This window comes from Podarcis pityusensis, assembly GCF_964106645.2.
Source record: "Podarcis pityusensis genome assembly, chromosome: 1".
Classification (NCBI taxonomy): Eukaryota; Metazoa; Chordata; class Lepidosauria; order Squamata; family Lacertidae; genus Podarcis; species Podarcis pityusensis.
The window spans coordinates 43,095,859-43,123,348 of record NC_138028.1 but is presented as its reverse complement, the minus strand read 5'-3'; the positions used below and the strand labels follow the sequence as shown (position 1 = coordinate 43,123,348).

General features: G+C 44.1%; 2 protein-coding genes across 5 annotated transcripts in view; one reads left to right on the top strand and one right to left on the bottom strand.

Annotated features, from left to right (window-relative positions):
* The window catches only part of SPINT1 (serine peptidase inhibitor, Kunitz type 1), a 32,848-nt gene extending 30,274 nt beyond the window's left edge, over positions 1-2,574 (bottom strand). The window contains exon 1 of one of the 2 annotated variants that reach the window (XM_080997260.1): positions 729-2,574. In XM_080997260.1, coding sequence (XP_080853386.1) covers positions 729-1,173 — 445 coding nt within the window. In that variant the 5' untranslated portion in view covers positions 1,174-2,574. The remainder of the gene's footprint in view (positions 1-728) is intronic. The other variant, XM_080997259.1, reaches the window with a different exon arrangement.
* Positions 2,575-14,444: 11,870 nt separating this feature from the next.
* Positions 14,445-25,860, top strand: PPP1R14D (protein phosphatase 1 regulatory inhibitor subunit 14D). Of its 3 annotated transcripts, XR_013983611.1 has the most exons (5): positions 14,445-15,104; positions 19,057-19,155; positions 19,885-19,917; positions 21,870-21,962; positions 23,473-25,860. XR_013983611.1 is itself a non-coding variant. In XM_080997771.1 (4 exons), the coding sequence occupies exons 1-4, from the start codon at positions 14,862-14,864 to the stop codon at positions 23,501-23,503; spliced, it is 393 nt and encodes a 130-aa protein (XP_080853897.1). In that variant the 5' UTR covers positions 14,445-14,861; the 3' UTR covers positions 23,504-25,860. The 3 variants fall into 3 exon arrangements, 2 of the variants coding, with proteins under 2 accessions (XP_080853897.1, XP_080853896.1); XM_080997771.1 differs by lacking the exon at positions 21,870-21,962 and having other exon boundaries at positions 23,486-25,860; XM_080997770.1 differs by lacking the exon at positions 21,870-21,962.
* Positions 25,861-27,490: the final 1,630 nt, after the last annotated feature.

The window sequence follows — 27,490 nt, the reverse complement described above, 5'->3', positions numbered from 1 at the left end:
GCTCAACTCAGTAGTTAAAACTGCTTTGATAGACCTACACTCCATTCACTTGCCTAATCCAGGGGTCTCCAATGTAGCACCTCTTGGCACACATGCACCCTTGACACCCACAGGGTGCCTGCTCCTCCCACTGCTGAAATTAGGCGTGAAGGAAGCATTTAGCTGTAGCCAACTGAACAGGTTGTAGTGTGTACTTGGTTGTGAGGGTGGCAGCAGCTGTATAAACACATTAAACTTAAAGGGCAAAAAAGAAAGAAACCTGGGTTCGCTTCTACATACTTTCATCCTTAATTCAGACTTCGCGATATATCGGTATATTGCAATGCTCAGCTGGTAATATATCACAATATTGAAAACTAGACATCACCCTGTCTTACAGGGAACTGCAGTTTGTGCTGAGAACTGAACCCAAGAGGGGTGAACTACAGTTCCCAGGATTTGGGGGGGGGGATGTTGTGTGTGTTGTGTTACCTACCACATTTCCTCCAGTTTGTGAATAAACTCAAAGCCCCTAAATGTTGGCGACCCCTGGTCTAATCCTTTTTTCAAAAACCAGCTCCTAACTCCAGTAGAAGTCCTACTTCTCCTTACTCCTGACCCGCCTTGTTTGGGTCTCTCTGGAATTCTAGTATTTTTTGGGGGGGAATAATACTTCAGTCCATAGTAGGGCAAATCTCGACACGTCCCACAAGACACCCCAACCACCACACACACACACATCTCCTTACCCCGATGGCCTTTCCCCCGCATGGCCACATAGGCCTCGTACACGTCCTTCTTGACATAGTTGAGGAAGCCATCCTTCCGGGCAAACTTGCAGACGAAGGCCTGCTCGTAGAGGCAGTCGAGGAGGAAGCAGCTGTGGATGCCGTCTTCCTCGTCCCCCCCGGGGACCTTCTCCACCAGGGCCAGGTTGCACTGCGGGTGCTTGCAGCAGGCCCGCACGCAGTCGCGGCCCCTCTCCACCGACGGCGAGGACAGGAAGGTGGCTCCGTTCTCCACCGAGGCGTCCGTGTCCAGGACGAACTCGGGCAAGCCGGCCGTGAAATGGGCCTGGCACCTGTCTCCGAAGGACTCTCCTTCCGCCGCCTCTTCCTGCCCGACGGCTACCAAGGCAGCCGCGACGAGCTGAAGCAGCAGCCCAGCCTGGACGTGAAGCCGACGGGGGAGCATCGTGACGCAGGCGGAGCCCCTTCTGCCGCGCAGGCGGTGGATCTCCGCAGCCGAGCGAGGGCGGCGCGCTTCGAGGAGCAGGCAAAGCGCAGAGGGGCTCGCCAAGGAGAGTCGACCGCACCGTCGACTAGGACAGCTGAAAGGGAGTTCTTTCCCCTCCCCTCTACTTGTGGCTCTTTAGCCCAAAGAGCATTTCTTTAAATAACTTTCCCCCCCAGATTTTTTCTTCTTTTAAAAACTCTGGCTCGCCTGTTCCCAAAAAGTCCAGCTGCCGATGCGCGACGGCGACTCTTCCTTTCGGTTCCTCCTCGGAGAGAATTGCGGGCGGCGGGCGCGTGTCCGGGGATCGGAAGAGTGAAGCTCCCTGGGCGCCGTCCCTTCGGTTTTGTGCGACGACTTCCTCCCTCGGACCTCTGCGATCTGTTTCCCTTTTCGGGTTTTTTTTCACTACCTGCCGACTGGTTTCAGGTGAAACTGACTCACGGGCTACGCTGCAGCCCAAGAGGGGTGTTTCCCTTCCGCGGATCTCCGATTAACTCCTTCCCCGCCGCCTGAACTTCAAGGTGCGCACTTTAGCAAGAGCTCAGGGAGAGACAAAAGACTCCAGGTGACAGGAAGTGAAATTCAACGCCTGGACACCCAGCCCTTCCTATTTACTTTGAGCACGCAAGAGGGAAGGGAAAGGGGAGGATGCTTAGAGGCGCGCCTTCCCCCCCAGCCGCCTCCTGTGAAAGGGAAGAGGACGGGCAGATCTGAAAGAATTTGGAAGCCCTTTCAGGTCAGGGGGAGAATGTGAAATTGAAATACTGCCTATATCTTACTGCCCGCTCTTCCCTGTGGAAAACGCCAGGCGAAAACGGCAGCCTTTGGCTGATTGACATCCGATGTTCTGGGAAAGGGATTATGGGTTTGTTGTTCTTAATTTTACAATATATATTTTATATTGTATTTTTATGTTGTGAACCTCCCTGAAATATATCGATGAGGGGCGGGATACAATCAGAAATAAAAATAAGATGTTCCAACTGTGGTCCCCCCCCCCATTGATTTCAAATCTAAACATGACTTACATGGGGCAATTCATCTGTGAATCTTCAAATGTGAAATGTTTCACCAGTGAAATATGTGACATTGAGCAAACATATTTATTATTTATTTACTTATTATCTGCCAAGGAGCTTTAGGAGGCATACATGATTCTCTCCCATCATGTACCTCACAACAACCCTATGAGGTAGGTTTGGCTGAGAGACTATGATGGGCCCTACGTCACCCAGTGAGCTTCATGGCTGAGTGGGGATTTGAACTCTGATCTCCTGGATCCTAGTCCAGCATTCAAACCACTGCACCACACTGGTTGTACTGTACAATATTATACACTGTAGAATTATTTATTTTGTCTAGTTATGTAATACATTTTTAAAACAAAGAAATTTAATTAAAGATTTTCTTAGGTTACAGAAGTATGTTCATGGTCTCTTTTTTTCCCCAGGTCATGATGTCTTTTCTACAGATCAGTTAGGTTCAATGTGAGACTGGGAGAGGCTCCTGCCCACCCAGCAATATGCCAGAAATAGTGCCACTGTACAGTCCAAGTTAACAACCTAAATCCTGAGCATAGAGGTGCCTAAAAGCTTTCCATAATGGCACGCCAGATGTGTTTCCCTTAAAAAAAAAGAAAAACCAAGATCACATGAAAAGCATATTCTTTGTTCCATGTATAAATCCTTTAAGGAGCTAGATGTGTGCTGCAGACCAGCGGACATCAGGTCAGACATGAGGAATCTTCGTCCCACCAGATGTTGCTGAACTACAAAACCCAACTCCCATCATGCCAGTGGCCAGGCATGATGGGAGTTGTAGTCCAGCAACATCCAAAAAGGCAAAGCTTCGTCACACCTGCCTTAGCCGTATCCTTCACTTTGCTCTGATAAAGTCAACTTTGGATCATGTCTGTGACTCGGAAAGGCGGGTGGGGAGAATAAAATTCCCCCTGCCTCTTCATCTGTAGGGCCTGCCCTGCTGAAGTATGGGGAAACCCCTAGATTCATTGCCAACATAACTAAACTGTAGGTTCACATTCAGAGTCAGAATTCCATTGAACAGCATTTGGAGTGAGTCAACAGAGGGGGAGGGGGCTCTTGTCCTCATGTCCTGTTTCTATGGGCTTTCCAAGGGCATCTGGTTAGCTACTGCAAGAAACAGAATCCTAGACTAGATGAAACTTACCTTGATCCAGTTTTCTGATGCTGGAGACCAAAGCTTGCTTTTCTTTCTGTTGCTTTAGCTTAACAATGGGAAGAATAAGAGTTGATGCATCCTAGCAGGTGGGAGCCTGCAAGGCAGATATGAGCCACCCTGGCGAAACCCTCCAATGGCAGTGTGGTAGCAGGAGAATTGCAGTCCCCAGATTGTGAGTGTGAGGCAGCAGAAGATTCAAGGCATTCCCCATCCCCTTACCAATAGCCCCAGGCTCTTATAACAGGAAAATGATGTCAACAGTTTCTGCAGATTTTGTCTCGAGACTTTATTTGGATTTGATCTAGAAGTGATTTAAAACAAAGCAAAACTGCACAGTTTGGCTAGTTGAAAGTGATGAAGGACACTTCCGCATTATGCTTCCTCAATAGCTGCCACAGTGCTTACTCCCCCTCCTGCCACCCACCAAAAAAAAAACAACTAAATTGAAAACCTCTTAAAAACCACTTTAGGGTGATTACATAAAAATCAACATTGTTTGAAAAGTTAGGGAAGAGAAGACTGGCTTTTGTCACCCGTCAAGCAGCCTGTGTACCAAGGGTGATTTAAAGGGGTACCTGGGTAGTGTGTGGCGTTGTGGTTTAAACCACTGAGCCTCTTGGGCTTGCCAATTATTTTTTCCTGCCCTTAACCCTGAGGTCCCAACAATAGGATACAACGATTAAAGCACAATGTTAAAAGCCGTTTGAAACAACTTACAATCACAGAAATAAGCTGGGTCCTAAAAATATACATCCCAAAGGTCAAAAGACAGGGCAAAGAGGGGCATCTTCAGCGTTCACTGCGAGTTGTATGATGAAGGTGGCAGATGCACCTTTGTGGGGAGGGAATTTTGCGGCTTAAGTCTAGCCATGGAGAATGTTCTCTTCTGGAGCACCACCACCCTGAATTTCTGAGGCTGGTGGAACAACCAAGAGGGCCCCCTCTGCAGATCTGAACACCTGAGAAGGACTATATGGTAGGAGGGGGTCTATCAGATATTTGGGGCCTGGGTCATTTAAACACTAATGTGAGCACCTTGAATTGGGCACGAAACAGCTGCCAATCTCTTTCGGTGCATAATAGGCGAAACCTTACAGGTGAAACTTTACCTCAGCATCAAGATCTAGTAACGCAGAGGAGGCCTGGTACATTTGAATCTCTGCTTCTTGTGAAGTTGCTAGTGTCACTGGAGCCCTGCCAGAAAAGGGTGGTTACCTATTCAGAAGAACCACTACGTATTGCTTTCCAGTGCCAGAATGTGTGAAAACAGGAATGACTGTGTCTTATTTTTACTCCTGCAGCTAGGCCAACTACTACACAATTAGCCTTAATAAGGATAAGGAGAAAGGTTGCATTTTATTAACGCTCTTCAGTGGGGGGCAGGAACAAAACCCATTTTGATTAAATCTGCTACACAGTAACCTTCTGAGGAAATACCAGAGTATTTCGATTATTGGAGTAATCGTCTTTGCTTACCTTCCTCCAACAACAACCATTTCCAAATTCACAAGGCCAGTAAAATCTATTTATCTCCCTGCTCTAATGTGGAGAACCTGTGGCCCTCTAGATACTATAGGACTCCCACTCCCATCAGCCCCCAACAGCATAGTCAGTGGTCAGAGTCATAGATGATGGGAGTTCTAGTCCAGCAACAGGATATCCTGCACAAATGGATACTCAGAAATCTCTGTCAAGCTTGCCAGCAGTTAAAGACATGTGCAGGCAAACATTCATGCATGTGTAATATTTGCATGCCTGTATTTTATTTAAACATGCCTTTTATTCTAGTAGAACATAACATAAATCAAAAGATTAATTGCTAACTCAGCCTTGTATTTATTAGCTCACCTGGTTGACATAGGCGACAAGGAATTCCATGCAGGTGAGTGAGCAGGCTGGTAAACGAGGGACCGATTTTCTCCATCCTTCCTCTGCCAGCCTTCCACATTGCTATGCTACCTAGCTATGCCAGAGAGCACCTCCTCCTCTGTTCCAAGCATGGAAACATAGTGGGCTGGTGGGGGAAAGTTTCTGCAAACAGTTGCATGGCGTTGTTTAAACTGAGACTGGAAGAGCTGAAACTAGGACTCAGAATTGTTGCCAGCACTTGCTGCAATTGGCACCTGTCAGTTGTGATGAGACTGATCCTCTCACATTCAGCATTTTTGAAACTCTATTCACAGTTTTAGAGAAACAGATAGAATTAGTTAAAGGACGGGTGCATATTCAAGTATATACACAAGTAACTCTTTAAAAGGAAAAATCAGTGCAATGCTACCTTTTCCATTTAGCAGTGCCCTGCAGAACACTTACTTTTCAATTTATAAAGCATTTTGCTTAGTGGTGAAATTTATAGTCTCTAAACGCTACTTACGATCTGGTCAATTTCATTATCCCATCGGCTTGTATGAGACAATTGCAATTCAGACAGTAGATTGAACAGTTTTCTTCCCTGAGGCAAAGGGAAAGAAAGATTGCAAAAAGCAAGTTTGTTCAATTAATTTTTTTGTCTTGTTCTTTCCTAGGTGAGCACTGGATGGAGTGCATAATTCTCTCCTCCCTTTTTATCATCACAATAATCTCATGATGTAGGTTAGATTGACAGACAGAGCCCAAGGTTATTATTGCTTTTAAAAATTGCTTATAGTGCACAGTTAAAACATTTTCATGCCATTGAAATGCACTTCTGTAAAAACAACAACAACAAAAGGTTTATTCAGCTATATCTCATTAGAAAATAGTGACATAAGACACCTGATAGCTTAGGGACTGCATCAGAATTACGCTCGTACATTGTAATTAACATCCTAATCTAACAAACAGGACAAAGCTGGCCAGCAAAAGCATATTTTGAAATATATAGATGATAGATAGATGATAGATAGATAGATAGATAGATAGATAGATAGATAGATATTGTTTTATTTAAATGTATTTCTAATTGAGCTGTTTGATATGCTGAAAACTGCATAGTACTGATGTGATAAAGGGTGGTCAATTAAATATAATGAATACATAATAAACATTCTAAATAATAAAAAATAAAAGGTGGTTTCTTCTAAAATACCACTGCTGGTACTAGTGGGGCACTAAGAAAAACATACTGACACAGAATCCAAAATATAAATATAGGCAGCTTCAGAATGTCTAGTATGCTGGCTTATCTAAGGTCAACTAATTTGCGTGTTGTCTTTTTCTCTTAACTCTTTATTTGTTTGCAGTTTCCACATAAGGTCACAAATTCTTATCAAGAATAAATACTGGGCCTATTACATTGCATGACTTTCCATGGAAACTGTCTGCCCAGAGCAGACAAAAACGCCGCCTTTCTCATATTGATCTCTGTCCTTCAGAGAGGCATTGTTTTGCCTAGTGGTTAGAAAACAGAGTAACTGTTTTATTTCATAGAATCAGAGAAACAAGGAATTGTAGAGTTGGAAGATCCCCTGACGGTCATCTAGTCCAACGCCCTGCAATTCAAAAATATATTGCCTGTTGGGCTCAAACCCACAACCCTAAGATTAAGAGTCTCATGCTCTACTGACTGAGATATTCCTCTCATCCTATTGCCATATACTGTATTTTTCGCTCTATAAGACACACTTTTTCCCTCCTAAAAAGTAAGGGGAAATGTGTGTGCGTCTTATGGAGCGAATGCAGGCTGCACAAGCGATCCCAGAAGCTAGAACAGCAAGGGGGATCGCTGCACAGCACTCCCTCTCGCTGTTCTAGCTTCTGGCTTCTGGGGGAGCCTTCATCCCGCTGCCCTGAGGAGGCTTCGCACAGCTATCCCAGAAGCCAGAACAGCAATCCCTCTTGCTGTTCTGGCTTTTGGGATTCAGAATATTTTTTTCCTTGTTTTCCTCCTCCAAAAACTAGGTGCATCTTATGGTCTGGTGCGTCTTATAGAGCGAAAAATACGGTAATAGTTTTCTTTGAACTATCAGCTATTGATATATCTGCCCCTTGAGAAGTAGGATTCACTTTTTGCAGTCTCAGTTTCTCTATATCACTGACAAGAATGTTTGGTGTCCCATAGTCAGGAGGCCATTAAGCATCACTTTTGAAAAAGAGTATCCATTTATTCTGTGTGGAAATGTGAATACAGGACATTAGGCTCCATCTATATCCAGATGTTCTAGAATGATATGGACCACCCTTTCAAACAAAGGATATTCTTAATTTCCAAGGACCTTAATGTGTACTTAAACTGCAGCTATGGTTGAAGCATGCTTCAACTTGACCGTTACAGTACTTTGCTCTAGTACTGAATGTATACACTTCACTAGGATGTTTAAGGTCGAAAAAACTTGCAAATTACAGTATGGGAAACATAGGTGCCGAGTTGCACCCAGCGTTGAGGGGCTCATTGCTTGTGCATGACATCACATGCCTGACACACGCACCCCAACCTGACCAGGCCGACTCGGCCCGCCATCCCCACACCCCACCGTCAGCTGCCTTACCTTTGCAAAAGGGACATGCGGGGCGAAGATGCTTCACCCCACATGTCCCTGGCAGAGATTGTCATGGGCCAGGAGTTGGCTTCACCTGCTGAGCAGCAGCCTGAAGGAGCATAAGGCGAAATGACTCCAACTGCTGCTGATCAGAGAGCCAGTGTGGTGTAGTAGTTAAGAGCGGTAGACTCGTAATCTGGTGAACCGGGTTTGCGTCCCCGCTCCTCCACATGCAGCTGCTGGGTGACCTTGGGCCAGTCACACTTCTCTGAAGTCTCTCAGCCCCACTCACCTCACAGAGTGTTTGTTGTGGGGGAGGAAGGGAAAGGAGAATGTTAGCCGCTTTGAGACTCCTTTGGGTAGTGATAAAGTGGGATATCAAATCCAAATTCTTCTTCTTGCTCCTGATGAGAACCAGCTGGCTCCAGCTTTCTTAAGCAGGGTTTCCAGCCTCAGTCAGTTGCTGGAAACAACATTTGTCATACCTGGTCAGATCTTGCTGCTTCTCGTTTCTCGTGACCTTGGACCCTCAGAATTCATGCCCCCTGGATCAACTGACTACTTGAACTGAGATGCTCGTGACCTTAGGATTGGACTGAATCTTGCATATGGAGTCTGCTTCCAGGCAAGTACCCCACTGAGATTCGGCTGGTTGGCTGGCTTCTCCCTCCACTGAGCTCTGCCATGGCTGGAAGCACAGGACTACAACAAAGATCACAGGAACGCCTTGCCGCATTCCTGGTGGCGATCCCCAGAAGGCACTCTGGCAATCACCAAAGGGAAGCATGGGGCAAAGCTTTATCCTGCCGCATCCCTGGCGATCCTAAGTATGTGGCATCTTCATCCTGGTGTATCCTTTTGAGGATCACTGTGGAATTTGGGGCGGCGACCCCCTTCTTGAACATATTGGGGGGCCTGCTCTCCCTGCCCTCCCCTATAGATGACACCCTGTTTGGAAACTAGTAGAGGTTTATACACACTGGGAAATAGATCAAATGGTACTATGCACACAAAAGACTGACACAACCCTTCACACAAGGACCTTAAATGTACCAACTCTGTTTTCTAGGTGGTAAAATGTGATCATTTTCAAGTTAAGTTTTTCATATTTCTTTTATGGGGCACGCAAACCACCAGACTCCCCAAAAGTAGCTTATTTGTACCAGTATGAATAGATAGACATAATAACGAAGTAGGACAGTATGAGCTGCAATACTGTGGAGCCCTGTCCTAAGGACTCTTGAATGCCTGCTCATTGCATGGAGACAAGGCAGTGTGAATCAGTCCTTTGTATAATCCCAATATGACCTATTTTTGCAACTGCAAAAATAACCACTTTAAAGTAAGGATTTGATAATGGAAATAGGCTACATTCTTATATATTGTGGTCTCATGAAGTGATAACCAATGCCAGCCTCCACAGGGGACCCCAAAGCAGGCCTGCCCCCCAGAATGGCATGCATGTTTGCCACTAGCCATGTAGTGACTGACTTCATGTCAATATTCTTGGGGCTTTGCTTCCATGACTTTATTCCCTTAAAGGAACTACAAATCACTCACCACAAATTAATCTGATGCTGTGATTTTGCGTACAAAAGATACTACTAGGGAGAGAGCTATATTTTTTCAGAGCTCCTTCTAACAGAAAGAGTTGTCATTCATAGTTCAGGATCTGTCACTTTTCAGATAAGGCTAAAACAAATCAGACTATGGCACATTCCATTCTGCTCATACATTTGGGTGATAGGAGATTATTGCCAAGCGTAATGTCTAAATGTGTTTCTGGCATTATACATTGACTGAGCATGTTTGTGAAACATCTTTGGCCTCAGCAGAAATGTCTGCTTTTGGATCTATAGTGCTAAAATGATCAATTAGTCTGCATGGATGGATTGATGTGACGTGTGTCTAGTACAATAATAGTTATTAAACAAATATGGCATGCCACATGCAGCAGGTTACATCAGAACTGATTTCTTAAATATGACTCAGAGCTAAGCTAGCCCACATGAAGTTTATGTGCAGCAATCTGTTTATATTCTTTTCTTCTAACTTAAAATTTAAGGGCAGAATCCAGGTTAGGCTCACAGAAAGGCTTTTATGTATCCACTAATGGAAGAAAAGGGGAGCCAAGCTTTGCTCCCCCAGTGCCCCTGAAAATAGGCTGCAGACCTGAGTAAGTCTTCTCACCAGTCAGAGAAGTGGAGTGGTTTTGTTTTGGATCATTTCTTCATTTTGGTTTGACATCTCTTCCCATTATTCTAGTTGTCTAAAAACAAGGCATGGTAGAGACAACAATAGGATGGAAGGATGCTCAAGTTGCAGGGAACGTTTGCAGCCAAAGGCAACCTGACCTTTCACATAAAACTTAAAGAGGTCAGCGAGTGCCTTTTGGATCAAACTGTAAAACACCCACTCCTTTGACAACAAAAATGATGCCGACAGGTTGCCTAGATACGCCAGATGTCTCTGGGCAACCTGTCAACATCACTCCTGTTGTTCAGGGCATGCTTTATGGTCTGCTGCAAGAGGCAATCTCTGGCCTGCAATCTCTTATCTTAATAATTTTTGGCTCCGATTGCTCTCTGCAAACTCTCACCTTGTTCCGTCTAGCTGTTGACTGCCTTGTTTCTAAACAGCTTTTAAGAGGCAGCTGAAAAAGGATTGGCTTGTTTGTCCTTTGGCTCCTCCATCTCCACCCACAAGTTTAATTGCCTTAGATGTTGTTGGGTGTCAAATTTCCAAGGCAAGAGGAAGAGGTGTGGACCTAAGGGAAGACAGAAAGGTAGCGCAGGAAAGGGAGATGGGGAAGGTTTCCAGAGTTTGGCAGTTCATGACTAACAGCCAAGTTAAGCTGTGGTGTGAAATAGAGCAGAAAAATGAATGACAGGCCTCTGAGTCCACAAGGAAATACACTGCTGCAGCGTTTTGCAATGTGTTTCTCTGATTTGCCCCATAGATAAGCTTTCAGATGAGCAACTGAAGGCTCATCAACCCCATATACTTGGGGTTTATCTGGTTATAGTGAGTGAGGAGGGACCTACCAGGGCTCTGCAGAACCCTTGTTTACTGTCAGCAGAAAGCCCAACATTCCACGCCAGAAACTGTTTGGATGCCCAACACTTTCCTCTTTGTGGTTCCTCTTGCCGTAGCATGTTCAGCTGTAGTGCTTTGCACCTTTATTGGAAGGTAAATTCCATTGGACTCGGTAGAACTTACTTCTGAACAAGCACACTTGGGATTGTGCTCTCAGTATGTTACCAGAATTCATCCAGAATTCATTCCTGTTGTATTTGTTCATTCCTTTTGTTATTTAAAACATTTTTCAACCACTTAATATATTTGTTTAAAATACCTATCTAGGCAGTATACAACATAAATCCAGTTAGCAACAGCTTTAAAAGAAAAAGGTAGCATGAAACTGGTGAAACAGTAGTATGAATGCATATAAAAACAAAAACAGGAATTCAGGGAGTTTATACAAACAAAAACAGGGTCCAGTCTTATGGGTCAGGGAAAGCATGGGTGAAAAGATACGTTTTACAAGATATCAAAAACAAATGATGGCTGCTGCTTCACGTATGGGTGCTGAGCTGTCCCCACTGAACACAACCCCTGAAATGACTTAAGTAATCTTTTGTCAGGCCTTCAAGATTAACCATGAGGAGAGTCAAACTGCAAGAAAACACAAGTAATTAACATGCCCTCTGAAGTTCCACTGCTTAGGAAAAGTGTCACACCTACTGACTGAACAGTCCTGGGACTCAGCTAGACTGCTAAACAAAAAGCGATTTACAGTGGTACCTCGGGTTACATACACTTCAGGTTACATACGCTTCAGGTTACAGACTCCGCTAACCCAGAAATAGTGCTTCATGTTAAGAACTTTGCTTCAGCATGAGAACAGAAATCCTGCTCTGGCAGCGCGACAGCAGCAGGAGGCCCAATTAGCTAAATTGGTGCTTCAGGTTAAGAACAGTTTCAGGTTAAGTACGGACCTCCGGAACAACTTAAGTACTTAACCCGAGGTACCACTGTATATGTGTTGTATGTGCAATATAACATTGTACCACCAGATGGCGATGTGGAGTCCCGTTTTTCTCTACTTGTTTTCCCTGTTTAAATTTACAAACGCTTTAAACTGAAATGCTTCTTTGATGTGTCTAGATCCAGCCCAGGCCATAGGGAAATAGGAAGCAGCCTTATATGGAGACAGCCCATTGGTTCATTTAGCTCAATATTGGCTACACTGGCAGGGGAGGGACTTTCCCGGCCCTAACTGGAGACGTCAGGGATTAAACCTGGCACTAATGGTTTCATAGCTTCCTTTCATACCGAGTATGAATCTTCTTCCCTAACAAGTCTTCTTGCTGTTGGTTCCTGGTTTTGAAAGAAGTGGCAATATATCTTAAATATTGGGAAATAATGAAGTTAGTCCATATGGGCAATAACCAACTCAGTCATATTCAGACTACACACAGTGAAATCTACAGACCTGTCAGTTTATTTCAATGGACCTGCTACTCTGACAAACGTTGGACCATCACCCTGTGGGTTTTGCAATGTGGCTTCCCACTCTGCAGTAGGACACGAGGAGATTACAACGGCCTGGCTCCTTGTAGAAATGGCTTCTGAATTGTTTAGTGTGTGCACCAGTTGTTAGTTTTGACAGAGAGATGGATAGAGGCTACTGGAAGAGGATGTAGCTTAATTGGTTCCAGAACAGAAACATCTTTCTTCTAACTGCCTGAGGAACAACTGTAATATGTTTCATTCTCTGCCTGAATGGAATGCGGATCCTGGCTAAGACTATAATGGACTTTGTAGACATGTGTCTGTACATGTCTCCTCTTATTTCTTTTCTTAGTACAGTAACCTATACAAACGTTAACTTTTATGAGAAAGGTCTGCAACCAGTCCGTGACAGGAGATGTCAACAAGTCTAAAGACTTGAGGTAAAATTTCACATGCAGAGTATAAATTTGAAATGTCACATTAAACTTTGGTGAAATTGGTGTTGCCAGCTGAAAAAATATTTGCAAATTTGTGTTTCAGGTTTAATTTCATGTACCAAAATATGAAATAATGCATTGAATTAGAGTAACTATCACAGGGGATTTTGTTGGTTTCCACTATCGAGTCTAATTCAGAAATCATTTATACAAACTAGACTTGTTTTTTAAATTTCTTTCTTAGCCGGGTATTCAAACTAAGTTCAAACTGGTATTTAAGAAATTTATTATTTTTATTTCAGAAATTCACCTCCCCCCCCCCCCACATGTAGTAACTTTAAGGCTCTGTTACAAAGCAATGATATTATTGCTGGCTGACAAGTCTTAAGGCCTCAAGCCCAAGTGAAGCTTCCTGGAGAGAGATCTAAATCTTTAATTCAGGCCTTGAGTCTACGAGGCATGGATCTCTGAGCACACTTCTCTGGTCTGGGAAGGGCAAGATCAAGTAATCTTTCTGAGGGAAGACCTTTATAACAGGAGCTACTTGGTCTTCCTGGTCTGGACATTGTCACCTGCTCAGCTTCTGGATCTGATCTGGGAGTGAAGAGTGTTTCCAGGGTAGACTTCCTTTTAATGAGGGGAGGACAGCCATAACATATAGAACTGCATTATAAGAACATGAAGAACTTGGACTTGAGCTTACTTACCCCTCCTCCCTTCCATTCCTTTTTCCTCATGTGTCATGTATTTTTAGATTACAGACCTGAAGACAGGGACTGCCTCGGTATGGATTTTTGTAAGCTGCTCTAAAAGCCTTTTCAACTAAAGGACGTGAGTGGCGCTGTGGTCTAAACCACTGAGCCTCTTGGGCTTGTCAATTGGAAGGTTGGCGGTTCAAATCCATGCAACGGGGTGAGCTCCTGCTGCTCTGTCCCAGCTCCTGCCAACCTAGCAGTTCAAAAAGCACACCAGTGCAAGTAGATAAATAGGTACTAATGCGGCAGGAAGGTAAATGGCATTTCTGTGCACTCTGGTTTCCATCACGGTGTCCCATTGCGCTAGAAGCCATTTAGGCATGCTGGTCACATGAACCAGAAAGCTGTCTGTGGACAAATGCCGGCTCCCTTGGCTTGAAAAGTGAGATGAGTGCCAAACTCCAGAGTCGTCTTTGACTGGGCTTAACCATCGAGGGGTCCTTTACCTTTTTACCTTTTCCTATAAGGAAATGCCACAAATAAATAAATAAAGAGATGTGTGTGGGTAAAATATATATCCTGCTTTTCTATGGCAATATTGACTCAACACAGCTGTGTGTGTGTGTGTGTGTGTGTGTGTGTGTGTGTGTATTGTGAACTGCCCCGAGACCTGGGGGTATATGGTGGTATACAAATTTAATAAAACAACACTAGCAGTGGCAACAACAACAACAATAGATAGCAGATAGATAGATAGATAGATAGATAGATAGATAGATAGATATAGATAGATAGATACTGTATCAGAAAGAGGCCTCCTTACCGTAAGGGTATTAGAGTTAGACTATTAAAAGGAAATATAGCATATTTAAAGCACAAAATGTATTGATCAGAAATGCATCAGAGAGATGTGTGGTGGCTGTTTTTTGCATATTTCAGAAACATGCAATTTAATATTGTCTGCCTTCCCTCTCCTCGCTCTCAATTATCCCCACTTAGCTCATTCTCCTCAGGAAGTGGATTGCATAAAACATTAATGGACTCTGTCTGCCCGGTCTATGATCGCTCAGCCTCTTCTAACAACAGATGTTATTACAACTACTCTCCCTCCCACATTGCTTTTGTCAGTGTCACTAACAGTGAAACCAAATCAGCTTTTTCCTAGAGCAGCTGATTGATTGCTTCTCCTGCGACTTCTCTCTCTCTCTCTCTCTCTCTCTCTCTCTCTCTCTCTCTCTCTTTCATCTAGCGACTTGCTCTGGGACACTACAGGCGCTTCTGCGCTTTGAAAATAATCAATGGCAATTTTTTGAAGGAGGAGGAGCAGGGTAGGGGGAAGAAACATGCTGGAAGAGAGAACATTGTCCCCGGAGAGTACAGAGGAGGTGGGACAGTTAGTGAGCATAGCCCAGGGCCCAAGTTCCCTTCCTCGGGTCACTTTTAATGCTCCAGAGAAACCAGAAGAGGAAACATCCCACAGAAGGCTGGGCAAATTAACCATCAAGTATAACCGAAAAGATCTTCAGAGATGGCTAGATCTGGAGGAGTGGATTGATGCCCAGTTGCAAGAGCTGTATCAGTACCAGGTGAGTAACTATTTGACTGGATAAAGACATCACACATAAGACCAAAGAATTTTACCTATGCCAGGACTGTCTCTAGCACAATGTATGGCTTGGAATGGAATGGACATCTGTTTTGGTGATAAAGGAATGTGATTCACTGTCACACTCATTAACTTGTTAAATTCTCCCACTCCCATTCTGCATGGATTACTGTGTGAGATTAGACTGGGGCTTAATGGTAGAGCCACAAAGCATCTGCCTGGAAAGGATCAGCTCATCCAACTCTCCACCCTGAGGCAAAGACATCTTATATCCAAAAAGCATTCCTGGCAGACACCTTTCTGCTCTTACCTTGGAAATTTCCAAGCAGGACGCCTCAAAACCTTAAGTAGCTTTTTCAGTTGTGGGAATGCTCCCATGATCAGGAAGTTTGTCCTAATCTTGAATTTAAATCTACTTCCTGCAACTAAAAGCCATTGTTTGTTGTCCTGAATGCAAGTTGAAAGAATGGGTGACTGTTTCCCTTTTATTTTCCAGTATCTCTAAAAATGTTTGGTGCATGTCTGGGCACCTTACAGAATTTCTGGATATTTTAGACTGGCCTCAAAGGATTTGCTTTTTTATTCAGGGCAGCCTTCCCCAGTTTAGTACCCTCCCATCACCCCTGACCATTGTCCTGATGGCTGGGGCTGCTGGGAACCTGAATCTAAAACATCCAGGGTGGATCAGGGTGGGGAAGGTTGACTTTGATTGGCATCCGTCTGTCTCAGGTACAATGAAGGGGTTTGCCTTGGGTGTATGTGTGAAGTCAAACTGTTGGGAAGTTACAGCACCTGTTGGGTTTGTAGAGACCAATGTGGGAGAGACATGCTTTGTTGTAGCGGGGGCAGATGAAGGCGTCAAGTTGTGCTGTTGCAGATGCACCATGGCTTTTCTTCTCCCAGTGGTCATTCCTCCTCAGGTCATTGCTATGGATACACAACTTGACTGCATGTCTCCAGACACTGTGCTTGTCTACAAAGGATTCCCACACAGCAGGGTCGATGTTGCCAACCTCAGGTCACATTTGCAGACATTTTTGTTACGCATAATTGATTATGGCATGTGTGTCCTGCCCAATTTGCAAGGGCATTTTAATTTCACAACATCCCTTTGTGGAGATGATCAGCTGGGAGAGATTGAGAAATCTGTCCATAGTCATCCCAATGAGTTTTGTAGCATGAACTTGAATAAATGTTTTCCATTTCCAAACTCACCTTGAACCATTTAATCCACATTTACTTTCTGTGGCTACTTCCACACTGGGCATTTTCTGTGGAACACCTACCCTCTGTTCACTCACTTTTTATGGGGAATCTGCATGATGCCGTTGTCAAAACATCCTCCCATGATGATCTTCTTCAACTTCCATCCTTTTCCAAAGCTCAATTTCCCAAGAGGTAGATGACCTATCAGGCGGCTGCTTATTAGGTTGTTGGGCAAGTTATGGATTGTATAGATTGCTCTAACAATTTCCTTCCCTATGATCCATCTCTCCTATCTATGAATCAGATATATTACTTTAACCCTTCCCTTCTCAAATAGCATTGCATTTATATCCATTTCTATTCTACTCTCCCCATACATCACACCAAAGGGAGGTAACTATGATCAAGACTGCAGCAAGTGGAGGAAAGGGGGGGGGGACATTTAACCCTTTCCTCCATGCCCTTGCTGAAGTGAGAATTCTCTTCCTCCCCATGGACACTTGAGACTTGAAGGCACTGTCTAGTAGTCACAAGCCAAGCAGAGAGCATCCAGGACCTTGGACAGCTCCAAAAAGCCCCCCTCTAAAACAGCCACAAGAGCAGCTGTTGCAGCAGGGAGCTATAGCCTTTGCTGTTGTTTAGTCTAACCAAGCCTAAAGTGTGGCAGACTCCACTGCCCTGGAAGAGCTTGTCTGCTGGTTAAAGGTCCCTTGCCTTATTTTGTAGTCTCTGGGTTCTACAAGGTTTGAGAGACAGAAGTAATGCAGGGGACTCACCCTTTAAGTCAGAAGATAGTGGCAGGACTGTGTCTGCTAGCCCTGAGTAAGGCACTGTTTGTTCTTCCTCTAATGAGTAGCCTGAACTTCATCTGAACAATGCACTGCAAGGTTCCCAGGTCATGGGTCATGACACCTCAGCATTCGAGGCTGTTTTTCTTGGGGGGGGGGCTACCCACCTGGGTACATGTTGAATCCTAAAGACAATAAGCCTGAAAACAGAGTTGCTATTCCACTTGCAGCCTAAAGCAGGACAGCAATTATTGTGTCCAATTAATTATCCACACCTGGAAACACCTGAGATCTTTACCCAATCTTGTAGAGTCCTCTTCCATCTTGTCAGCTCTTGAACTATGGAACTTAAAACTCAACATAATACTCTAAATGAGGTCTCAGCAGGGTCCCTCAACAGCACCACTAAGTTTCTAAGTCTGGAAGACCATTTGATAATTTGATCGTACCTAAAATAAGTTTGTTTGTTTCATGAAATGCATACACCACTTGATTGTAATTTTTTTTAACAATACTTTTAAATATACAGAAAGCTAAACTATTAAAACAGATTAAAATTCACACCAACATTTCTAAGCATCTGGGTAGGCTTGCCTAAACAATGTTTTTAACAAGTGCCAAGAAGAATATAGTGAAGATAGCTGCTTGATATCAATTGGCAGGGAGTTCCAAAGTGTAGATGCTGACACACTATTGTGTTCTTATAAAGGCCGAATGGGTCTTATGTGGCATCTGTAATATTGCCAATTCTGCCAATCGAGGTGGAATTAGCTTATTGGGATCCTTTGCAGGGGATGAAGGAGGCTGAGGGAGCGTATTAACAAACAAACTAATTGTGGGCTATCTTTCACAATTTGGGTCATTGAGAAGAGTATTTCAAGCCTGTTTCTGTACAGGCAGCATGTAAAAGCCCTGCCCTCTTATCTCCATTCCAAAGGTTGTTTTCCCGACACAGTTTTGCTGATGCTTTACTTTCCAGCAGCCTAATCCCTGCTTCTCAAAGGCAGGTAAAGGTGAGGATATTATTCAACCTTATTGAAAGGAGGTTGTTAAGTAATCAAGAAAGACATTTGCTGACCTGTCTGTGTAATATGGAACTGAAATATGACTGTGTGCATGTGTCACTGGCGGAGGTCCTGGAAAGATGGAGGAGGCAACCATTTGAAATTTGCTTCAATCAATCAAATTTATGTATATATAAAATTTACCTTCAGAGTAGCAATGGGTGGGCCAGATGAAGAAACAAAAACTGAAGGTGTTATGTGCCTCATTAAGTGTGCACACACATACACCTGAATGAAACAGAATCACCCTACCTGGGTAGCAGTCCTATATGAGATGCTACAGTATTTATTATCGTCACCAAATCCATAGTAATAATTCATTACAGCTGGGTGGAAATGAGAGGTTGGGGTAGATTTTTTTTTCAGGGGATAAACAGCACAGGGAAACCCCCTCACCCTACAATCCTGATTCAGATTGGGGTCTTCCTGCAGCTGCTAAGAAAGGTGTGGCTAGTTAAGAGCTCACAATTTAAAAAATGTGCTTAAAGTCACGTCTCATTGACACTTGTTAGGCCACTGGAGTCGTTGGAGCGTGGCAGGAGGCTCTTGACTGGCAGGTGCAAGTATCTGATCAAACAGAGTGCCAGGCACTAGCTAAAGAAAGATCCTGCCTGGGGACGTAACAGGAGTGGTTCTGCCTGAATAAACAGAGCTATGCCTGGCCGGGGGCCAGTTGGCCAGCTTCAACCAGACTGGTAGACATGGTGGAGCTGGAGAAGCCCAGGCAGGATGGTGGTGGCATCTGATTAGAGATTGAGGTGGGGAGGAAAGAGATGATGGTTCCAGTGCCTTCTAAAAGCAATAGAGAAGGGGGCAACCCCAAAACATGAAGGGCAGCGCCTGTGTAATTTGAGCATTGGTGATTCTGCTCCAGTTGCAGGAGGAGACAGAAGCCACAGCCGCTCCAGAGCCAGAAATCGACATTGAGGATCTTCTTGACGTCTCTAACGAGGAGCAGAAATCTAAACTGCAGGTTGGACAGAGGCACCTTTAACTGCCTATTTAGACGGTTTGTGGGGGACCAAAGGGGCCTTTTCCAATGTTGCCGTGTTTGTCATCATGAAAGGAGGTTCTCAGTGAGCTGTTGAACACAGCGTGACTCAATGAGACAAAGCCATCTGCCCCATTTTTTGATGTGGTGTCTGAAAACGGAGTCCTCCACAACTAAGTAACTGGAATTGCAGGGCGGGGTGGCATGGGGTGCAAGCTCTGTGTACCGTTTTTGCATGTGGTTGGATTCTGAGATTGATTCAAAGCAGGCAGGCCATTTCCGACTTGGGAGTGTTTTGAGAGACTGTCCATAAAGTACATCAGTTTTAAACATATGAGTTTGCCTAATACAGAGTCAGATGATTGGCTCATGTGGCCCAGTGTGGTATACTATTGCAGATAAGCGAAAGGCCATGGTTCAGTGCAAGAGCATTTGCTTTGCATACAGAAAGTCCCAGGGTCAATCCCCAGTATTTCCAGTTAGGGCTGGGAGAGGCTCCTGCCTGAAACCCTGGAGAACTGCCAATCAGGGTAGACTATACTGAGCTAGTTGGACCAATCATCTGACTCGCTATAAGGCAGCTTCCTGTGTTCTTTTGGCTGCCAACCAAAGAGATTTTGCTTCCTTGCCCCGGGGGGGTAAAATGTAGAGGAAGATATATAGAGATATATAATTCAAATACATGCATAAATGTTTTATCTTATCTTGTAGGAAATTCTCCAGGAATGTTCCAGACCTACAGAGGTGAGCATAGAGCAAGGCAATTGTCAGTGCTTTTTAAAAAATTTTCTAGGAAGTAATCAAGTGTACGCAGTACCGGCACCTTTTTTGTTGTTGTTAAAAATTGTGGCACTTACTCTAACAACTTCATGGTGAGTACTGGCACCTATTTTTCTAGAAGAAGAAAAAGCACTGGTGATGCTTTAATATCACAGTGTTCTGCTCTAGGAGCAGCTGAACAGCCAGTTCTACAGATGTTTTGAAGCTATGTTTAGTGTGCATTGCTCATGCTTTCATTTTTCAGCCATACTTACACAGGTATAAATTACTTTATCCCAAATGGTTTGTGGCTCAACCAAGAGGTTTGGATAATGCCAAAATTTGGATAAACAGGAGTGCAGTTTATTTTCTCCAAATAGCACAAAACTACTAGGGTTGAATGTGGTGGGTGGCCAAGATGGAAGTTCTACTTCTAAATATATTTGTTTTGGATGCAGTAGAGCCAAACTCACTTAGGAAGGGCTGTAGCTCAGTGGTAGAAGGTATCAGGTTCCTACCATCTCCAGATAGGTCTGGATATGTCCCCCTGTGTGAAAGCCTGGAGAGCTATGGCCAGCCAGAGTAGACAATGCTGAACTAGATGGACAATGGCCTGACATGCTATAAGGCAGCTTTCCTATGTTCAAACTATATGCTACTCTTAAGGTGCAGCTATGTATCAAGTCTCATTTTCCTTAACTACAAGCATATGGGGAAGAAATTATTACAGGGAAGTTAGTGGGGGCTTATTTCTTCCCTCTCCAGTGCAATCGGAGCCAAAATTGGCTTCCTTGTGCAGCTAAAATGCTTAAGGAAAAAAATTCCCATTGATAGCAATGGTAAGTTTTCTTTAGTATTAGATGCTGGAGGGGGAGGATGATTTTGGCTCTGATCACACAAGAGATGTTCAACTTTCCTTGCAAGGATCACACACATACACCCCTACACCTGTACTTAAGAAAGGGAAAACTTGATAAGGTTTAATATCAGGCAGACATCAGTTTGGCCCTAAGAGAACTACGCAGTTCTCATGACATTCATTCCTCTTCCTTCTATCTGCGTTGGTTCATCCATGGAGTCACTATCATCAACTTTCCCTTCAAGGTTAACACCCATCCCTCATGCAGAGAGCTGCACATGAGCTAGGCGACTGTGTTGTTATGCAAAGGACACCACTCGTTTTCATTCATTTCAATCGGTCTACTCAGAGAAAATTACTTGCATACCACCACCCTGTAATTATGTTTGGAAGGGAAATCAATTGGGTTATCTATTGAAATAGGACTCTGAACTATATTGTGTGCTACAGCTGAAGGAGGCAAGATTTTCCTTCTCCACAACTAGTGGCGGTTGAACTTCTTGACTCACCATTGCTGATCTCCATGGTAACTTGACCAATCCTTGTAGAAGTTGTTCAAAGGTGACTACACAACAAGCAGGGTTGGTGAATGATTTACTTGTGAACAATAAGAGAGCACTCAGATGTGTCTGGGTAGAAAGGGAAACCCACCAATAACGGTGCTAGCTTGAAGGATGACAAGAGGTAACACACAAAGTCCATCACTCGGTACAATTGGATGTGTGCAAAATAGTCACCACCTGTCCAGCTAGCGGGGTATAAGCACATGGAAGGCGGCTTCTAGATGTGTAACTCAAGCGGGATGAAGGGCAATATGTGATCTAGCTTCAGGACTGCGTCCCTCTCATTCTGTTAGAAAATAGCAGCAGTAATCTTCAGTTACTAAAGGGCAAGTGGAGGCTTACATGGCTGAATTGTACCTGCAGCAGGGTTTGGTGGAAGGCCAGGATATGCATTTAACAAATAAATGAACAAATACATGTTCCTCCAGACAAAAAAAAAAAGGCCAAAAAAACTGAGTGTCAGGAAATAGGCTAAGCTAGAATGCTTCTTCCTGACATACCCATTTTCTAAGCAGGAGCTATTTTCGTGTAGATGAGTATTCAGACATAAGAGTTGCCACCTGCAGTCTGAGGTGGTACAGTCCAGAACCTCAATTGCTGTGCTTTTGGTATGCATAACTTACATTTAATTTGCTTGATCAGCCGAGTCTCTCCATTCTACTTGCACTCCAGGGTAGAATGGTTGAAGTCCCCCAAGAATAGATTTCAATTTATATTTATAAATTGGTTGGCATTTGGTTTATATTTAAATAAATCCCCTTATGGTGATCTTAGCAGATAGGGGGGAGAAGAATCTGTCTTGTAGTTGATCTTGTTTTTTAAAAATACATGGCGATTCTTCTCCCCCGTCTGCTAAGATCTCCATTGCATGAATGGCTTTTCACAAAATGCATAGCAAGTATGGGGACCCCAGTCCAGACTGGAACCCTGGTACTGGTGGGAGAGGGCCTTTAACCTTTTGCCCCTGCTGCAGTCCTGATCCAGCCTGGGGCAGGGGAAGAGGGGAGGAGACAAGACCTGGGTGTCAGCGCTATATGTCTTCATTTGACCTGGAGAACCGGTGTGAACTAAAAACTGCTTTGTAGGGTAACAGAGAGGAGGAAGGCCTACCATCTGCATTAAAAGAACAGCTCCATTGGTGTGAACGGGAGCTTCTATTCCAATGCAAAAAGTGGGTCTGGGGACATAGATCCATACTGGAACTGCAATGTGGGCCACGCCAAGATCCCCATCCAGACTGGTGGCCCTGCACTTGCTATTTACTTACTTAACAAAATAACTTTGCAATTGGTAATGGCGCAGAAGACGTTTTGTCTCCTTGTGCCCCAAAGCCACCGTGTCAAACAGGCTGGCCTCAGTCCAGCGAGGGTCAGGGCTCCTGAATCTTTAATAGCTTGAAAGAAGGAGTTTCAGCAAGTCTGTCATGTCAACTCCAGGCTCATCCAGACTTCTTTTTGTGCTGCATTTCTAGGAAAAGATCTGTGCCTTAAAGTGTCTAAGCGCTTTTGCAGTGAAAACTCGCTCTTTGCCTCTGAATCAGAGCAAATGGCAATCTGTAGAATCTGTAGAAATCTCAAATTGCTGTTTGTTCTGAGCTAGTTAAGGAAGCTACACCCACCAAGTTTCCTCTTCTACACAGCTACTGCACCATTGTTTATTTGCATGCCACTTATCCATGGAAAACCATACCCAAGGCAGCTCGTAATATCAAAGTTTACATAAGATAATTCACTAGTAATTACACGACATAACAAAATGTAAATAGTCATATAAGCAATATGCCAGTGAAAACATCTCACTCTAATGAAACTATAATAAAATTAAACAATCTGCTGGTAATTCCTAATAAAGGCCTATAAAATACAAGAACATAATAGCAAAACTTCTCAGCCACAGCAACAACCCTAAACAAAACTCTACCCTGATTGTCTGAAAACCTTAATCTTACCCTATTTTAGCCCGGGGGGGGGGGTGGTCTTTTAATTATGGCTTAGCTGCTTCTTAATGCTTTGCAAGAGGAGCATGCCAGGAGGTTGTAAAGATCCAGCTACTTTTAATTTGGTGGAGGGTGAGTTAACTTTATGAATTAAAACCTTGTTTTAATGGATTTTGATTCAGGACTTTGTTACAGAACTGCTCGATCGATTGAAAGGTCTCAGGAGAATGGCCAACAATCAAAAGAAATGAACCACGATGACAAAAACCGGTAACACAAATGCATCATCCCGTGGAAGAGAATTATTAGAAGAAGCAGGGATGGAATTCCAGCACTGCCTGATATCGTACACATCAGATTCCAAAGCATCCATCTTCATTCGCCCCTTGGATTTCTATCTGCAAGCAGTAGCTTGTTTGCGGGGAGGAGAGGCCATAGCTTAGGAGGCAGATCAGATGCATTGCTGGTCAAAGCTCCCAGGTTCAGTTCCTGACATCTCCATTTGAAAAACACTTATGGAGCAGGGCTGGGAAAGATCTCTGCTCAAAGCTCCAGAGAGGTAACATGGAACTAGACATGCCAATGCTCAGACTGTTAGAATCAAGCTAGGTCTTTAAGAACAGGGACAGGGAGTCTGTGTCTCCCCAGATGTTGCTGGATTTCAGCCCCCATTGAATCCTCCCAGTGTGGCCTTTGCTCAAGGGTGCTGGAGAGCAGGGTGGGGAGGGAACAGCTGTTATGGGAGGGAAGCATCTCTTTCCTCTTTGCATTAAATCAGGGAGGGGAACCTTTGGTCCTGCAGATGTTGCTGGGCTCCCATCTTAGCTTGAGCCAGCATGAAAACCAGAGGGCCACCAGATCCTTGTTATTATAATTAAATGTGTATACTGCCCTTCATCTGAAGATCACAGGGCAGCTCACAACACAAAAATACAAACACGAAATACGTAAATCCCTTGTTGCCCTCCACCCATTGTGTCATGTTTTTGAGGGATGGGGGACCTGGGGCTCTTGTTGTTGGACTCCGGCTTCCATCATCCCTGATGCTGGCAGGGTTTGGTGGGAGTCAGAAGACAGCAACAGCAGATTCTTTGCCCCTGAATTAGAGCATGGGGGACAGGACAAGTCCCTCAAGCAGTACAGGTTATCTGTTTGTATGATGGCATTTGCAAGGAATAATAATTTTCAGTTGAATATTTTTGTGCTTCTTAATATGAATGTATGCACCAGACATTTAAAGCACACAGTTTCCTCATAAATCCTGGGAACTGTATTTTGTAAGGGTAGTGGAAATTGTAGCTCTGTGAGGGGCATTCTACAGTTCCCTGGATCTTTTTTGGATTTATAAATGTATTATAAATGTATGGTGTGTGCATAGCCTAAGAGAAGCATTTATTAGAATTTATCAGACTCCCCAGTTTTCATTGACATCACCTCTGAGATCAGTCTTTAAAAACATTTTTCCTGCCTAAAGTGATTTCCAGCTTTACTTCCATCAACGATACAGCTGAGAAGGTAAGGCACAGGAAACAGAGTCATACAGTGAAGAATGATATCATGATGGGGGTTTACAACTGGAGTATCCTATCTTTGTTACATACCTACGCACCATTCAAAATGCAGAAAGCTGACAGAATGCCAAAAATGGGAAGCGGGGAAGTCAAGTTTTCAGTGACTGAAAGAGGGGAAGAAGTTGGACATGGGAAAGTGGATTTAGCTCAGCCCTTGATTATTTCTCTTTCATGGATAAATGCTCTTAGGTAATTGCACGTGGCTTAGCTACCAGAGTCTAGAATCCAAAAATACTGAGGCATGGGAGTTTCTAGCAGCTAAACATGAAGGAGGTGGGAGATGAAATACCTGAGCTGCTGCAGATCTGTGAGTTTTCTTGAGTAACACATGTCCATTCATGTAATTACAAGGTGGGGTTTCCTGTCCTTTTTATTTCCTATTCTGAAGAATACACACTGGTGACTAAGGCAATGTTGAGATCGTTCATTCTTCTGAGCAATGGGAATGACTTCACCAAAAGATCTGTGCTCTTTCAGGCACCAGGGCTGCATCCATAGCAAAAAACTGTGTTCACTGTTGCTTTCCCCCCCTTTCAAATATTGTGTTTCAGCACAAACACCTCAAGCATGTGATAGTGTGGGATGCATAAGGAGTTAACAAAAATGTATTTTTGCCTTTCATTTCAGTCGCTTTGTACAATGTCTTCATCATCATCATCATCCTCATGTTTAAGAGGTACATTTTATATGGCCTGGGTGTGGTCTTTCCAATGTCACAATTCCCATGTGCCCATCTCCAGGTGTATATCACTTGCCACATTGTGAATGGAGGTGACTGTATAATGCTTGGTAGCTAATCTGTGGCATGGGTGCTGTAAATGGCACAAGGAACACAGGTCTGTGCCATTCCTGGACCAGAGCAAGCGGGTCTCTGGGCAGAGGTGGATTTCGGGGAGCGTGACCAGCTTGCCCCCACTGGGCTGCAGGGCCCCCCACAACTATGACTTCGAACAGATGAGAGACAGGGGGCACCGCTGAAATTTGAAAGCCCAAAGTCTGCCACTTGGACTATGTGCCTGCCTCTCTCACCTGCCTTGAGATCTAGAGCTTGGTCTCATATCTCTGTCTACTGGACTACACATATAGTTTGGGTTTCAGGCCAATTTCTCTGTCTGCAAGAGGTCCATTGTTAGGTTACTTCTGAAACTGAAACACGCCATGGATAGTGTAAGAGGAGAGCAGCATGTACAGTGGTACCTTGGTTTTCGAGCAGCTTAGTTCCTGAATGTCGCAAACCCAGAAGTGACTGTTCCAGTTTGTGAACTATTTTTGGAAGTCAAACATCCAACAGGGCTACCGCGGCTTCTGAGCAGAAGCTGCAATTTGGTTTTTGAATGTTTTGGAAGTTGAGCACACTTCTGGAACGGATTCTGTTCGACTTCCAAGGTACGACTGTACTGCATTGCAACATGCTTCCAGGCAACGTCTTCTGCTCGCACACTATGCTCACATGGATTACAAACACACCACCTGAAAGAAAACACTCATTTCACCATTCTTCAAACCGCCTGGCTAGCTTAGCCTTCCTAACAAACTGATCAAAGTGCACTGAGCCTCATATTAGAAATGTTGTGTCTGTTTCCCTCCCTTTCCTACATGCATTTTCTTTGCAGTACTTGCTGGGCAAGTTGCTCAAGTCCATAAAACACACTCGAGAACGGCAAACAACAAACACAAAGGGTCAAACTGAGGTTGAAGAAGAAATTATATTTGTGGAAAAATACAGCATCAAGGAACTAAAACCGATGCTTCCCTCTCCAGCAGGCAGTTTCATGCATCTTTTTGCATGAATGCGTTTAAGCACAACATGCCACAGAAGGCATTGTAAAGAAAGCCTGTCACTGACTTCAGAATTTGTAGGAACTGAAATCTCTGTGGGGAGAAAGTGACTACGTGCTTCTGGGCCAGTTCGTATTCCCCACCCTGCTCTATAGTTGTCTTGGTTCAATCCCCTTTCCTTCCCTTTCAGCAGATAGTCTGAAAAAAAGGACACACACACAAAGACCAACATGAAGAAAGCTTCAATCCAAGGGCAGGGCCCATAGTGGTTAAAAATAAAACCTGGCAGACTGGTTACTGAAACAATTCAAGGGAGAATAAGCTGGATGTCAAATAGATTGTCACCTCTGAGCAGGCAGACTGCTCCTCCCTTTTCCCCCATCCTGTCTTCTTCAACACGGTCCAAATATGCTAACCACAAACACAGCAGCAAAAACTGCTCTGTCTGAAACCTGCTGTCCATACTAAGCAAATCGGAGCTGACAGTGCATGACTAGACACTACAACTATAAATGTTGTGGTTCAGCTACTAATCGTTTCTATGAAAGTGAGACTGCCTTTAAAATTCTTATCCTGCCCCCTAACAGCCATCCAGCCCCCATGATTATGCATCTGGATTCTGCATCAGGCACACTTCTGCTTCACTGTAGACATAATGCTAATATGGGATGCTGATCCTTTTTAGGGGAAATCATGACATTCAAGCCTCTGCAGCCACAGACCTCTGAGTGGGGCAGTCCATCACAAATTACTGAATGCACAACACCTGGTGGATACAAGCCATGCATCTGAGCATGGGGGGGGGGGATTATGCTAAAGTGCTTCCGTTTATTTCAACCCATCTTCCTGC